The 12,372-nt window shown below is 38.5% G+C and overlaps 2 protein-coding genes across 2 annotated transcripts; both read left to right on the top strand.

Moving 5' to 3' along the window:
- The first annotated feature begins 614 nt into the window (after positions 1–614).
- On the top strand, positions 615–1,596 carry myf6 (myogenic factor 6). The gene is made up of 3 exons (XM_030777742.1): positions 615–1,133; positions 1,266–1,350; positions 1,481–1,596. The coding sequence occupies exons 1-3, from the start codon at positions 615–617 to the stop codon at positions 1,594–1,596; spliced, it is 720 nt and encodes a 239-aa protein (XP_030633602.1).
- Positions 1,597–6,251: 4,655 nt separating this feature from the next.
- On the top strand, positions 6,252–8,403 carry myf5 (myogenic factor 5). Its single transcript, XM_030767237.1, has 3 exons — positions 6,252–6,701; positions 7,835–7,910; positions 8,210–8,403. Exons 1-3 carry the CDS (start codon positions 6,252–6,254, stop codon positions 8,401–8,403), a joined length of 720 nt encoding a protein of 239 aa, XP_030623097.1.
- The last annotated feature ends 3,969 nt before the right edge of the window (positions 8,404–12,372 follow it).

Genomic DNA, 12,372 nt, shown 5'->3' with positions numbered 1-12,372 from the left:
GCAAAGTTTAACTTTAAGAAAACAATAAATTGCTCCATCAGTTCATAGTAAGATTAGATTTTGAATGTAATTTGTGATCCGAAAAGGTTGTTCGTGCTGAATAGCATGGGTAAAGGAAGGTAATACACTCTCTGATAAAGTGTCATTGGACTATACTATCGCAGAAACATTGGACCCTTATCTTAAACCTGAATTTAAGATGGTTTTACAAGGGCTGGTTTTACTTATAAATATAACACAATACAGTTTCGTCCATAAGGGTTAGGCCTTAGTCAGCCCTCACGCACACTGAGAGCTTTAGAGATGCCAGTGGTACATTATGTTGCCGTTTGACCATGAAACAGATATTTAAAACACCCGTCGTATAAGTTTAAAGTAAAGCTTCAGCTTTCGGGAAGTGACAATGTGTATATATTTTGTACACAAACTCCGTTTGTAGTAAAGACTTACTGAAAAAAGAAAGAAAAAAAGTTTGATGCACGGCGACAGCTAAGCAATGGATAGTGTTTCACGTTCTATATTTAAGCCCTGTGACTTGTGTCACCCAGCTATTTAAATGCCAACCACAAAAAGTGTCTCTGTCAAAACATAAGGGGGTCCAAAGGTACAACAATATGATGGACCTTTTTGAGACCAGCTCTTACTTTTTCAACGACATACGCTATATTGATGGAGACCATGGAACCTTGCAGCACTTGGATATGGTAGGAGTATCCCCATTGTATCAGGAGAATGACAGCCCTTTGTCACCGGGGCAAGACCACGTTCCGTCTGAGACTGGAGGTGACAGCAGCGGAGAGGAACACGTTCTTGCACCTCCAGGGCTTCAACCACATTGTGAGGGACAGTGTCTCATATGGGCTTGCAAAATCTGCAAAAGAAAGTCTGCTCCGACTGACAGACGTAAAGCTGCCACGTTACGGGAAAGAAGAAGGCTTAAAAAGATCAACGAAGCATTTGACGCACTGAAGAAAAAAACGGTCCCAAATCCTAATCAGCGGCTGCCCAAAGTTGAGATTTTACGCAGCGCCATAAACTACATTGAGAAATTGCAGGATTTATTGCATACACTGGACGAACAAGACAAAACATCCAATAATGACCCTTATAATTATGACAATAAACAACACAATGTAAGCGCTTTCAGTTATCAATTTTGGCTTAATTTGGATCAGTCTCATAGAAATAAAAGGAATCGTTTTAATATTATGCTTACGTAAACAAGTAAGAATATAACAAATATTAAATATGTATTGTGTATTCAGGTGTCCACCAACTGGAAAAAGCCCTGTCAAAACTGGCAGGGTAATGCTGACCATTCCAGAGCGCCAATGACGAACCAAAGAGAAGGTTAGTAAATGCAGAAATTCCAGTTCACTAAGGGAAAGTATCCTAATGCAGAGAGCTTTTTTTCCCTTTTTTTCTTTCTTTATTTTTAAATAAATGGATACCTTACCTAGATTTTTTTAACTTGTTGCAGAAACAGCAGTGGAGTCGTCGGCATCAAGCAGCCTTCGACGTCTCTCATCCATAGTGGACAGTATTTCTACTGAAGAGATGAAAGGAAATTCTACCGAGGATGTTACGGAGAACTGAAGCAGGAATTAATGAAAGCAATGAACACACGAAGGAACCATCTCACATTTCCATAATATTATTTTACACTATTCCACGTGCTCGTGTAAATGTTTCAGATTTAATGTTATTTATTGTGGGCTACTGTTTGTTGCATTTTTCACAAGTTTGTCTCTTCGAGGTCCCAAGGTTTTGTAATAATAATTTCATTTCTGGAGTATAACAGCTCTAAACTTATATGCTATGTTTAAAAGAACTGTGTATATATTTTGTAATTATTAAAAATATAACTATATTTTATTAATAATAAAAGAACGGTTTAATCCATTTCATACAAAATATCGACTTTACAATAAATTGAAAAACAGATATACAGGTGCTGTTTTTCTTGCTTATTTTGGAGTATACAATGTTGAAAAACTTGTATGGGCTGCTGAAAAAAGTGTCAGTTTATTTAAGTATTCTGTGGTTTCATCACTTAGATGAAAACTGAAATGTAGTACACTTTGGTAAATAACTGTTCATTTAACTGCCATAAAGCTTAATATAACTTGGTACAGATTCGACATCACAATTTTCTGAACCCAAAGTTTTCCCTAAGGAAAAAGTTTGTGTTTGGATGCAGTCTACCAGATTTCAAAACCACAGTCTCTTTATGCACACTATACCACATATAGTTGCTTTAATTGTTTGGGTTCTGAAACATTTATGGTGTCATGAACCTCCACAATAACCCATTCTTACTGTCTACTTCCATATTTATAAATGGCAATTGGTAGATGCGAACACTTCAACACTGCTTCTCAGACTAATTTAAAGTTGTGTTGTCAAGCTTGTGGGACTGATGATGCTAATTGATCACTCTAATGTCCTCATTAACCCTCTTCCAAAGCCCAAAAGTATGCTGTTGCTTGGTTTTGCCAGCATAGTCACCAGCTTCTCCAGATTTATGAGCATTAAAAGACCATAAAATCCTGCTGGCCCTGAAATAGCCTTTGCCTTTTCTCTTTGTTCCAGCTGGCAGCCAGCAGCTCTGGCCCCTACAGTACGTTTAGCCCCCCCCCCCCAAACTTGGAGCATCTATTTTATCTCTTGATCGCAGATGGAAACTTAGAGAGGAAAAAATGTTGCAAAGCCATGGGTGATAACACAGTCGTCCATACTAACATAGTCCCTAATTACTTTCCAATCCACACAACCAGGGACCCTGCTTGAGGTTTTTAGGTTTCCCAGCATGTAAAACGTCTGACTCGGTACCAGCTATTCCAGTCCAAATGTATGAGATTTGTATATGTGTTTTCTGCTCTTGGACTGGGCTGATGTATTTATGCTGACAAGGCAGTTGCTGTGCTGGCATCATCTTCCACAGTGTGCAGTCTGTCAAGTCCTCTTCTCTGATCTCTCTGTCTGACACACTGTCACCTATGACCTCTTGGTCTGCCCTTTCTATAAGACACATGCACACAAATGTTATCAATGACTTATTTCACAAGACTGTGGCGACTGAAGCCAAAATACAGGTTGTCCTACAAGATAAAACAGTGAACAGCATCTGGACACTAAACACTGTATAATCTGCTCATATGTGGTGTGTAATAAAATTTGTTTATAGCCATGTGGCAGAACATTTGATTATTTTTCACTGGTCCTCTGTTTTGATGTTAGACAATCACTTTAAAAAACCATGTTCTATTTCCACAATTATGTAAGTGCATTGCCAATGTACAAATGGAAATGGAAATGTGTTTTTCGTGATATGGAACAATGTACATTATGTTCTTGATAACACTGATCCATTTTTGTTTGGGACCATTTTTATCATAGGACATTACCTCTTCTCTAATGCCAACATAGGACATTACCTCTTCTCTAATGCCGACATAATGTTCTCTCCTGAGTGATTATCAGGTTTTCAGACACAGATCAAACCAATCAAAGGCTAAATTTCACAGTTACCTGGAGTTACATATGGATTTGGACACCATCACCAGTCCTACAATCTCAAGTCAACATGGCTCTCTAAACCCTGAAAAAGCAGTCCCTGTGTTCAAGAGACAGACAAGCAGGAAATTTCACCCAGTCAGATCATCACAGGACTGACTTTCACATTTAGTTGCCTGAGGCTGATTTTAAAATGAGAGCAAATTTGTGTTAAGAGTTAAGTCTTTAGTATATTCGATGAAACTGAGATGTAGTAGGGAACACTGTAAATGCAGTAGTGGTACTGAAGTTGGTAATCAAGTTTAGTAAGTGAATGGATAGCTAATGAGTGAACAGATATGTTCAGCAAGTTTCCTAATGTTTTGTTTGTCATAATGTTGAATTCACTTTAGATGTCATGAAAGTGCTTTCCAGATTTAGGTGTAAAAGGGTATAAGTACTTACAAAGTCATGACTGATGAAAACAACAATCTGTACAGGAAGTGAGATGCAGACGTTTACTAGAGTTTCCTAGAATATCCTGCTATGCGACTTTTCCTCACATCATTGCAGTTGGCAGTCCAGCTCACTTCTCTGCCAGACAAGTGCTGTTGCCAATCATAGATTTTGAACATGTGATACGATCTGATACTCTCATTGCTGAAAATGTGTTGTCTATCTGGCCCTTGGAGAAGTAGGATGAAGCTTACTCAAGATGAAATGCTGAAAAGGAGGTCACAGAGAAATGTTTTCATCCCAGCTGTCTAGATTGCTGATCTGCTGGCTCCTAATTTGATGTTAAAGGATTTTAATCAAGTATCTGGGGAAAACAAGAGGCTTTACGTGTCCCTAACCATGGTTACAAAGTAATCATAAACCACTGATCTAGAGGAGACAAATTATTCCAGTAAATTTACATATAATTAGTGGATAATTCTGCTATCAAAACATTATACCACTATGGATTATGTGAAAGTTTGAGCTAATGGCTCCAGTCACCGTTAAAGCCCACTTTCTGCCTTGTACTTAACACACTCCCTGATCCCTGACAACAATCCTTGGAAAGCAGTGCTTGAAAAACAAACTCATTGCTTCCCAAGAGACAACACGAACTCTCTTGCTCTCAAAACAAGTCAGTAACAGCTCATTGAATGAGAGTGCATATACATATAGGCTACAACATATGCTAGTGTAATCTTCGGTAGACTCTGTAATCGATTGCTGGGCAGGTTTTCTCGTTGTCCGTGTTGTACACAACCGATTCTCTTTGATCTGAACGGCAACTTGTAAGGAGAGACCCCTAGCAATGTCTTCTTCAGCTGTGCGTAATACAAACTCCGACGGCAATTCAGCATTCCCTCTGTTTTCTTAGGTGTGCGTTGTTCCCATAGATGGGAAAGGCCAAATGTTTTAACACGTTGTGCGAAATATCCGTATTGTATCTTTGTGAGCTGTCAACACAAGGAGCTCCCGTAATTACGTCAATGACTTAAATAAGCAATGTTATGAGCCCTGATAATAAACACTCTGATCGTTTTTGTGCTTTACTAGCTTCCTATCCCAATGCTATTCGCATTATTATTCAATAAAACGTTGTGCTATTTTAAAAATCGTTCAATCTTTAGCATAAATATAGTAGGATCGAAACGTCAGTGGGCAAGTTAGTATTTCAAGTGCTCGATTTTCACAAGTGTCTTGTCAGGCACAACATTCACTGTTTGTTTACTATTTTTCTTAGGCTTTTTATTTTAAAATATTTGAATATACCGCTTTTATACTGATTTGAGATACCTTAAGTGTGGGTAGGAGGCAAAATGCTTTGAGCTAGGTTGTTAATCGTCCTATAACAAAGTTAATTACCTTAAACCAATACTGCCACACTGTTGTAGACACCTTCAATGGCCATTTAGAGCCTCTGAGAGGAATTGCCGCTCCAGTGTAAACGGTCTTAGTTTGAAATGTTACACCTTCCATTGCAGCTGGGCTGCATCTGTAACGCTCCTATTTGGCTTAACCGTAAAATTAGCCCGCACTCTTAGAGTGGCCGTTTCGTTTGAGAACGCAGAGAAACCTCTGCAATACCTAGACCTCTCTTAAACTAGACCTAGAACTAGTTTTTAGCATCGAATCAAAAGAGTCACCTCTGTATTTTCTTGTAAAGTTTTGCTCGAAGTCATTTATTATTTCTCGAACTTTTGGTGTTAAATTGTTAAAAAAAAAAAAAAGGGCGCACGATCACTTAATTTTCGAAATTGCTGCTGCCAACTTGCATGTGGACAGAAAGATAATCTAATGTGATGTTGCGGTGACCTAATGTCTGCATCTTAACATGAACACTTGAAATAAAAATTCAAATGTCTTTAAACAGGTGTTTATGTAGAGATAGAGTTCATTTTTTTCACTCTGAAAATGGATTTCACATTCTCTTTTATTGACCATAATTAACTCCGTAAAGGACTAACACAGTGGAAGCTGGTCTGCTGAATGAGAAAACACCCCGACATACAGATGTGGGAAACTCGGCAGGGTGTTTGGGTGAGTAAGTTGGGCGGGGAGTGAAGCTCACCCTCGGCCTGGCCCAATGGGGCATGGTAATTAGATCTGACCAATGTGGGCCAAGGGCTCCAGACAGGAGCATATAAGAGAGCCTCATGGCAGCAGCCCCTTCATATCATTCACAGGTTCCCCCCTCTTTCTCCTCACGGCCCTTATCCTCCGCACGGAGTTCTTATCCCACCACACCAAGCCAAGCAGCCATGGATGTCTTCTCTCCAAACCAGGTCTTCTATGACAGTGCCTGTGCCTCCTCCCCAGAAACCCTTGAGTTCGGCCCCGGTGAGCTGACTGGTTCTGAGGAGGATGAACACATTCGGGCCCCTGGAGCCCCACATCAGCCAGGACACTGCCTGCAGTGGGCCTGCAAGGCCTGCAAGCGCAAGGCCAGCACGGTGGATCGGAGACGGGCAGCCACCATGCGGGAGCGCCGGCGGCTCAAGAAAGTGAATCATGCCTTTGAGGCACTGCGTCGCTGCACCTCAGCCAACCCCAGCCAGCGACTGCCCAAGGTAGAGATCCTGCGCAACGCTATCCAGTACATTGAGAGTCTGCAAGAGCTGCTCCGGGAGCAGGTGGAGAACTACTACAGTTTGCCTGGAGAGAGTAGCTCCGAACCTGGGAGCCCGTCATCTAGCTGCTCCGACAGCATGGTAAATACAAGCAAGATCTCACCTTCAGTCATACTCTATTCTGTCTGCATGCTCTGGAGTCAGGTGTTCTGTAAGATGTGTTATCAAACCTGGTCAACATTAGACTGAATAAATGCACCTGGAGTGTGGGCTATCTGAGTACAAAAGTGTTTTTTTTTTCACTATTAAGATATAGTCAATGCATATTTCATCCAGGGATGACTCCACCAGCAAGACTTCCTCCTCTCTCCACATACTTTTTTTTTTTTAACCTCTACACCACACTTATGATTCAGTGCTCTTTCTGTCGCTCTCTCAGCATGACTGAAATAAATTACCAGCAACATCTGCCTTCCTTTATCTGGCAAGTTCACACTTTGCTGTCATTTGTCTAAGAAATGTTTGTCTCAGAATATGCACTGTGGAATTGCATGCTATTTCTTGATATTTCAGTGTTGCCAACAACCAAGAAAGGCAGAGAATATTTTAAAATGTTTTGTTGTATGTGTTATCATTGATTTTGACATTTTGTTTTTTGGGGGGGTTTTTATGTGTGTGAATTTTTTTTTTTTTTTTCTAATTGCTCTCACTTCCAGACATGGATATGTGATCTGACTACTGGGCTTTTGGATTGATGTTTTTCTGGAGAAGATGAGTCAAAATATGTTAACTCTAAAATATCAGAGCAGGGCTTTAAAATGGCGTCAGGGCGATGACTTTCCCACCACTGGACACTTTATGGTCTCTCATAAAGCCCAGAAAATCCACCTTACTGAGCCTGGCAGGAGAGAGGGTGCTGTGTTGCATTCCTTCCAGACTGCATGTTCTCTGTTGGTGCCAGGATTTTCTGCAGATTTACTCAGAGAAAGTGTCATCTTGCACAAACTGGTGTGGCTTCCACTGGTCTAATCAATTTGCCACGCCATGAACACTGCATAGCGTGGGAGTTCCTCCCAACTTTGGCTTTAAGGTGGCTGTGAAATAACAGAGCTGAAGTTCAATACAAAGATGAAGAACTCGAACTGCTGTTTTTTGTTTTTTTTTAACACTTTGATCACACTTATTCAGAAATGTCACAACGTAGCTACATAGGATTCTGTATTTTCATATGTTCACTTTTTTCCTGATGTTATTTTGATGTGCTCTTCATTTAGATTGACTGCAACAGTCCAGTGTGGCCACAGATGAACACAAGCTCTGGCAGCACATACAGCTATGAAGCACAGAACGGTGAGAACCCTACGCGATCAGAGAAAAAAAAAAAAAAAAAAAGATTAAATCCCACAAAATAAATATAATTTCACACATATCTTATATTTATTTGCTAATTATTTGTTACTTGTATTTATTTATCCATTTTATTTCCCATAATCACATATTTTTAAATTCGCATAAATACTTATTTTTATTTGTTTAGACTTTTTTTTTTTTTTTTTTTGTTTAGACTTTTAAATAGAAGGCATTGTGTTTGTTAGACTGTTGCCAAATCCCTTACGCTGATGTAGTTGTTATTCTATTATCTTGTCCAGTTGGCCCTGTGGAGAGGACTGCCGGCGTGTCCAGTCTGCAGTGCTTGTCCAGTATTGTGGACCGACTGTCCTCGGTGGACACGGGGGCTAGTGTGGGGATGAGGGAAATGGTCACTCTGTCACCCTGTAACAGTGACTCTCAGTGCAGCACTCCAGACAGCCCCACTACCATACCCATATACCACGTGCTGTGAAGGCCGTTCGTCTTTACCAGGATTATTTCTCCTACATCCCTGCACATACCCTAGAGCTTGTTTCAACATCACGTCTTATGCATTAGAAACTCAGAAATGTAATGTGTAAACAAAGACGGTTAACCATTACCTTAAGTTTGCTACTTATGATGGAAGTATTGTAACAGTTACCGAAGGGTTGGGGTGATTTAAAGCTTTGTTCAGCAAAACTGTATTGTAAATAAAATTGTACATAATGTATGTATTTTTAAAGCCCATTATTGTATTCATTTAATGTCAAATGTATCATATTTAATTGATCGTGTGTTCTGCAATTTATTTGACTTTCTTTGTAGAAGTAAGAAGTTGTATTTAATTGGTCGTTCATTTGTCATCTCAAGGGTGTCAACAAGGAATAAAAGGCTTACGTTGTTTTTTTTTTCTAAAAAAAAAGGGACTCCCTGTGTCTTTTAACTATAATTACTGCCACTGTCATTCAGAAAAACACCGTTATGTGCCATCTGCCCTGACTGGTGGAGAGCAGGAGGTCCAGGTGAAGGAGAGAAGAGAGGAAGTGTTGTTTGTGTACCTGTCTGTTTAATGTAACAAATGTTTCACATCATTGACACCCGTTTCATTATCCCTCCATGCAGCAAATGGCCATCCATTCACACTCCTTTCAAGTTGTTGTGTCTTTATAGGCACATGAATGTGTTTTGGCTGTGTCGCGGAATTCTTTCCCAAAGGTCACATTCTTCTAAACAGTAAAATAAAATTAATTAATTAATTTTAAAAAAAAAAGAGTTGTTGAGATAAAATTACTGTGTCAATTCAAGAAGACAAATAACAAAAATAAATCATAATAGTAACCATAAGATAAGACAGAATCAATTCTCTTCTCAGGTCTTTCTGTGAGTCTTGTATCTTACGATAAAATGTAGCATTGTAGAGAAAGAAGGGTTGTATATTCACCGTCAAAGCAAAGTTCAGCACGCAGTCTCTGTCCAGGATCTCAGTGGCATAGCATGAATACTTGTGAAGATTCTATTTCAGTAAGCTATACTGCTGCCTCCCAGGACTCCCAATGCATTTAGGAAATTTTCCAGAGCTGAGCCTTGAACCTTGGGTTTGATTCATAAATCATTCATACACAATGTATGTGTTCCAGACAGGTGAAGGAGATGTTTTTCTCTTGGTAAACTTGACCTTTATGTTGTAAATGAGATAACTACTTTGTGAATTGAATACATGCTACTCAATATTCTATTCTCATCCTGCTTTGTACTTATGTGAAATGAGAAAAATCAATCTAGATTTTAGATTCACAGCAGTGCATACAGTAGCAGGCTTTGACCAACAGGGGGCAGCAGTATTCTAACTATCTATCTATCTGTCTGTCTGTCTATCTGTCTGTCTGTCTATCTATCTATCTATCTATCTATCTATCTATCTATCTATCTATCTATCCATCTATCTGTCTGTCTGTCTGTCTGTCTGTCTGTCTGCCATACGTCTTTGTGTGTGTGTGTGTGTGTGTGTTTGTTTGTTTGTGCGTGTAAGAACTGTACACATGTTTAAGGTGTCTTACGTATTAATACAAACAGCTTCAATTTCATCAGAGCCCTTTGCACGCATGCTCAGAGAAAAGATTGCCTATTTAGAAAAGCCATTTTCAGATTTGCTCTCTGATTAATTTAAAAAGTTTAATCAGAGAAATATATTAGGTAGGAGGAAAATAATGGTTCCCATCGTGAGGATGTTAGAGTTTAAATGTAAATTAAAAAAAAAAAAAACATACACATGATATAGAGGGATAATTAAGTCTACTTATTAGAAGACTGAGAAACTTTCTGAAAACGAGGTTTCTCTGCGTTCCCGTTATTCTCCATCTTGCTCTCAGCTTCCATCCCCACAGTTTCAATTTTCCTAATTAACAGTGGTATTAGTCTCACTGACTGAGTCCTCTATTAACTTGACAAAGGTAATGTGGATGTTGTTCAGACCATTGATTTTGAGATGAAAATGGAGAACTTTGTAAGCACAAACTTAATGCACTAGTCTGTCATCTCACGGCCTCTTCTCAGCCTCTTTGAATGTTTTGTTTCAGGGTGGAGAGTAAACAGTTTTGAATGGTGTTTGCTGATATGTATTGAATCAGTTATTGGAGAAGGTCAGACTATATCTTGGAGAAATTCAGAAGGCACGTCAGATGGATAACAACACGAACATAAGAACACAACAATCATGGTATTGTACACACGCACATATATTTATTTATATAAATTTAATATGCATAACAATTGCATATCACTTGGTATTATTTTCCCTCTTTAAATACAGTATGTCCTGCCTCAAAAATGCAAATCATTGTTAAGAAAGTGATTAAACATACAAAAGGGAGAAGAGAAGGTCAAGATGAACAGCCTGACGGACAAAAACACCTTCACAGCTTAGTCTGGTTTTGTCTAATAGGATGGCACGTTCCACACACTATGCTGAATTTATGTTCTTGCACTAATCCACCAACAAAGGAACTCTAAAGTCAGAAAACACTTAACCATGTTCTAGCCTGCAAGACCATGTAATTAAATGACACTGGTACAAATACTATACTACTTTAAATCACTGTTCATCCTCCACATCCATGTATAATATCAATCAGTGATTCCTTGGTCGGAGAAAAAATACAAGATTAGACTGCAGAATGAGAAAAAATAGTGACATGTGCATATCAACTCAAGAGAACGGTCAGTCCAGAGGCCCCCTACTGGTGAGAGGGAGCATAGCTAAAATAATTCATATATGCTGTTGTCTTGAACAATGATTGTCAAAAAAGAATGGTATAAATATTTAGGGAAATATTTCTGTTAGACAGAATGGTCAGTAGTTTGTACACTGTGCATTCATGTCACAAGTAATAATCTGTGTAAATCTCTGAGATTACAAACAAAATAAAACATCTATAAATAACAAAATACTATGTTATGATTTACCCCCTTATAGATATAATGTATTTTCATGTTTAACATTCTGTTTGTCTCACAAATAACACAGGAAATTTTAACATAATATTTCATCTATTTAAATGCAGCCTTAATGTAAAGATGTTATCTCTAAATTATAATTTCATCAAGTGTGAATAGTTAAGTCACAATCATAAAATAGCATGAGAATTGTATGACCTTCATAGATGAATATTTGTCATAAGTTGCCGATTCAATCATTGATCAAGGTGAAATAATCTATTTGAACGACACCGTGGATGGATTCATCCAAGAGGAACTGTCTGTGCAAACCAACGTTATAGCAGAGGCTGACTTATGACACACAGTGCATAAGATGCCATTTATTTTAGCATTAATTACTATAATTAGCTTTTGCATCTTTCCTCAAAGTGTCATTTACACCTATTATTTAACAATTGTACGTAAAAGAAACTTAAATGTGTTATTGCTAAAACTACGAGTGTTCCATACAAAATATCCCTTTTGCTACAACGTATAAGGTATAAAAGACCTCACATTTATCCAAATCAGGACATGTTTCACACAAAAAAACAATGTTCATTCACACCAACACGAGCACCAGAAGAATAGTCAAAATGTTTCTGTACAAAGCTGTGGCCAAAACAAATCAAATAAACATACAAAGTAACAAGCATTAGAAATAAATGACAACAAAATACATCACAAACTACAAGAAGGAATCTCTTTGAAAATGTTCACAAAGTATTTGAAGACAACTAAAAAAAAATGAACAGAAAAAAACAGTTTCTCAGTGCTAACCTCCCTGTTCAGTCATCATTAACGTTTTCCAAGCACCAATGTATGTATACACATGGATCATTTTGTGTTCACTTCATAAAGCCATAGGTAGGTAGTACACTGAACCAGGATAGGTCTTCATTGGCCAACAGCACAATCTTCTCCTCAGATCTGTTGGATCTTCACAGATCAACATTGAGGTTTCGCAGCTGCCTCCCAGCCTCCT

Source organism: Chanos chanos, chromosome 1 (genome assembly GCF_902362185.1).
Source record: "Chanos chanos chromosome 1, fChaCha1.1, whole genome shotgun sequence".
In the NCBI taxonomy this organism is placed as follows: domain Eukaryota; kingdom Metazoa; phylum Chordata; class Actinopteri; order Gonorynchiformes; family Chanidae; genus Chanos; species Chanos chanos.
This window is presented reverse-complemented; position numbering and strand designations above follow the sequence as displayed.

Coding starts and splice junctions, on each gene's coding strand:
- myf6 (XM_030777742.1), top strand. CDS start 615: ATGATGGACCTTTTTGAGACCAGCTCTTACTTTTTCAACGACATACGC. Junction 1,134..1,265: donor ATGACAATAAACAACACAAT/GTAAGCGCTTTC, acceptor TTGTGTATTCAG/GTGTCCACCAACTGGAAAAA. Junction 1,351..1,480: donor AATGACGAACCAAAGAGAAG/GTTAGTAAATGC, acceptor AACTTGTTGCAG/AAACAGCAGTGGAGTCGTCG.
- myf5 (XM_030767237.1), top strand. CDS start 6,252: ATGGATGTCTTCTCTCCAAACCAGGTCTTCTATGACAGTGCCTGTGCC. Junction 6,702..7,834: donor CTAGCTGCTCCGACAGCATG/GTAAATACAAGC, acceptor CTCTTCATTTAG/ATTGACTGCAACAGTCCAGT. Junction 7,911..8,209: donor CAGCTATGAAGCACAGAACG/GTGAGAACCCTA, acceptor TATCTTGTCCAG/TTGGCCCTGTGGAGAGGACT.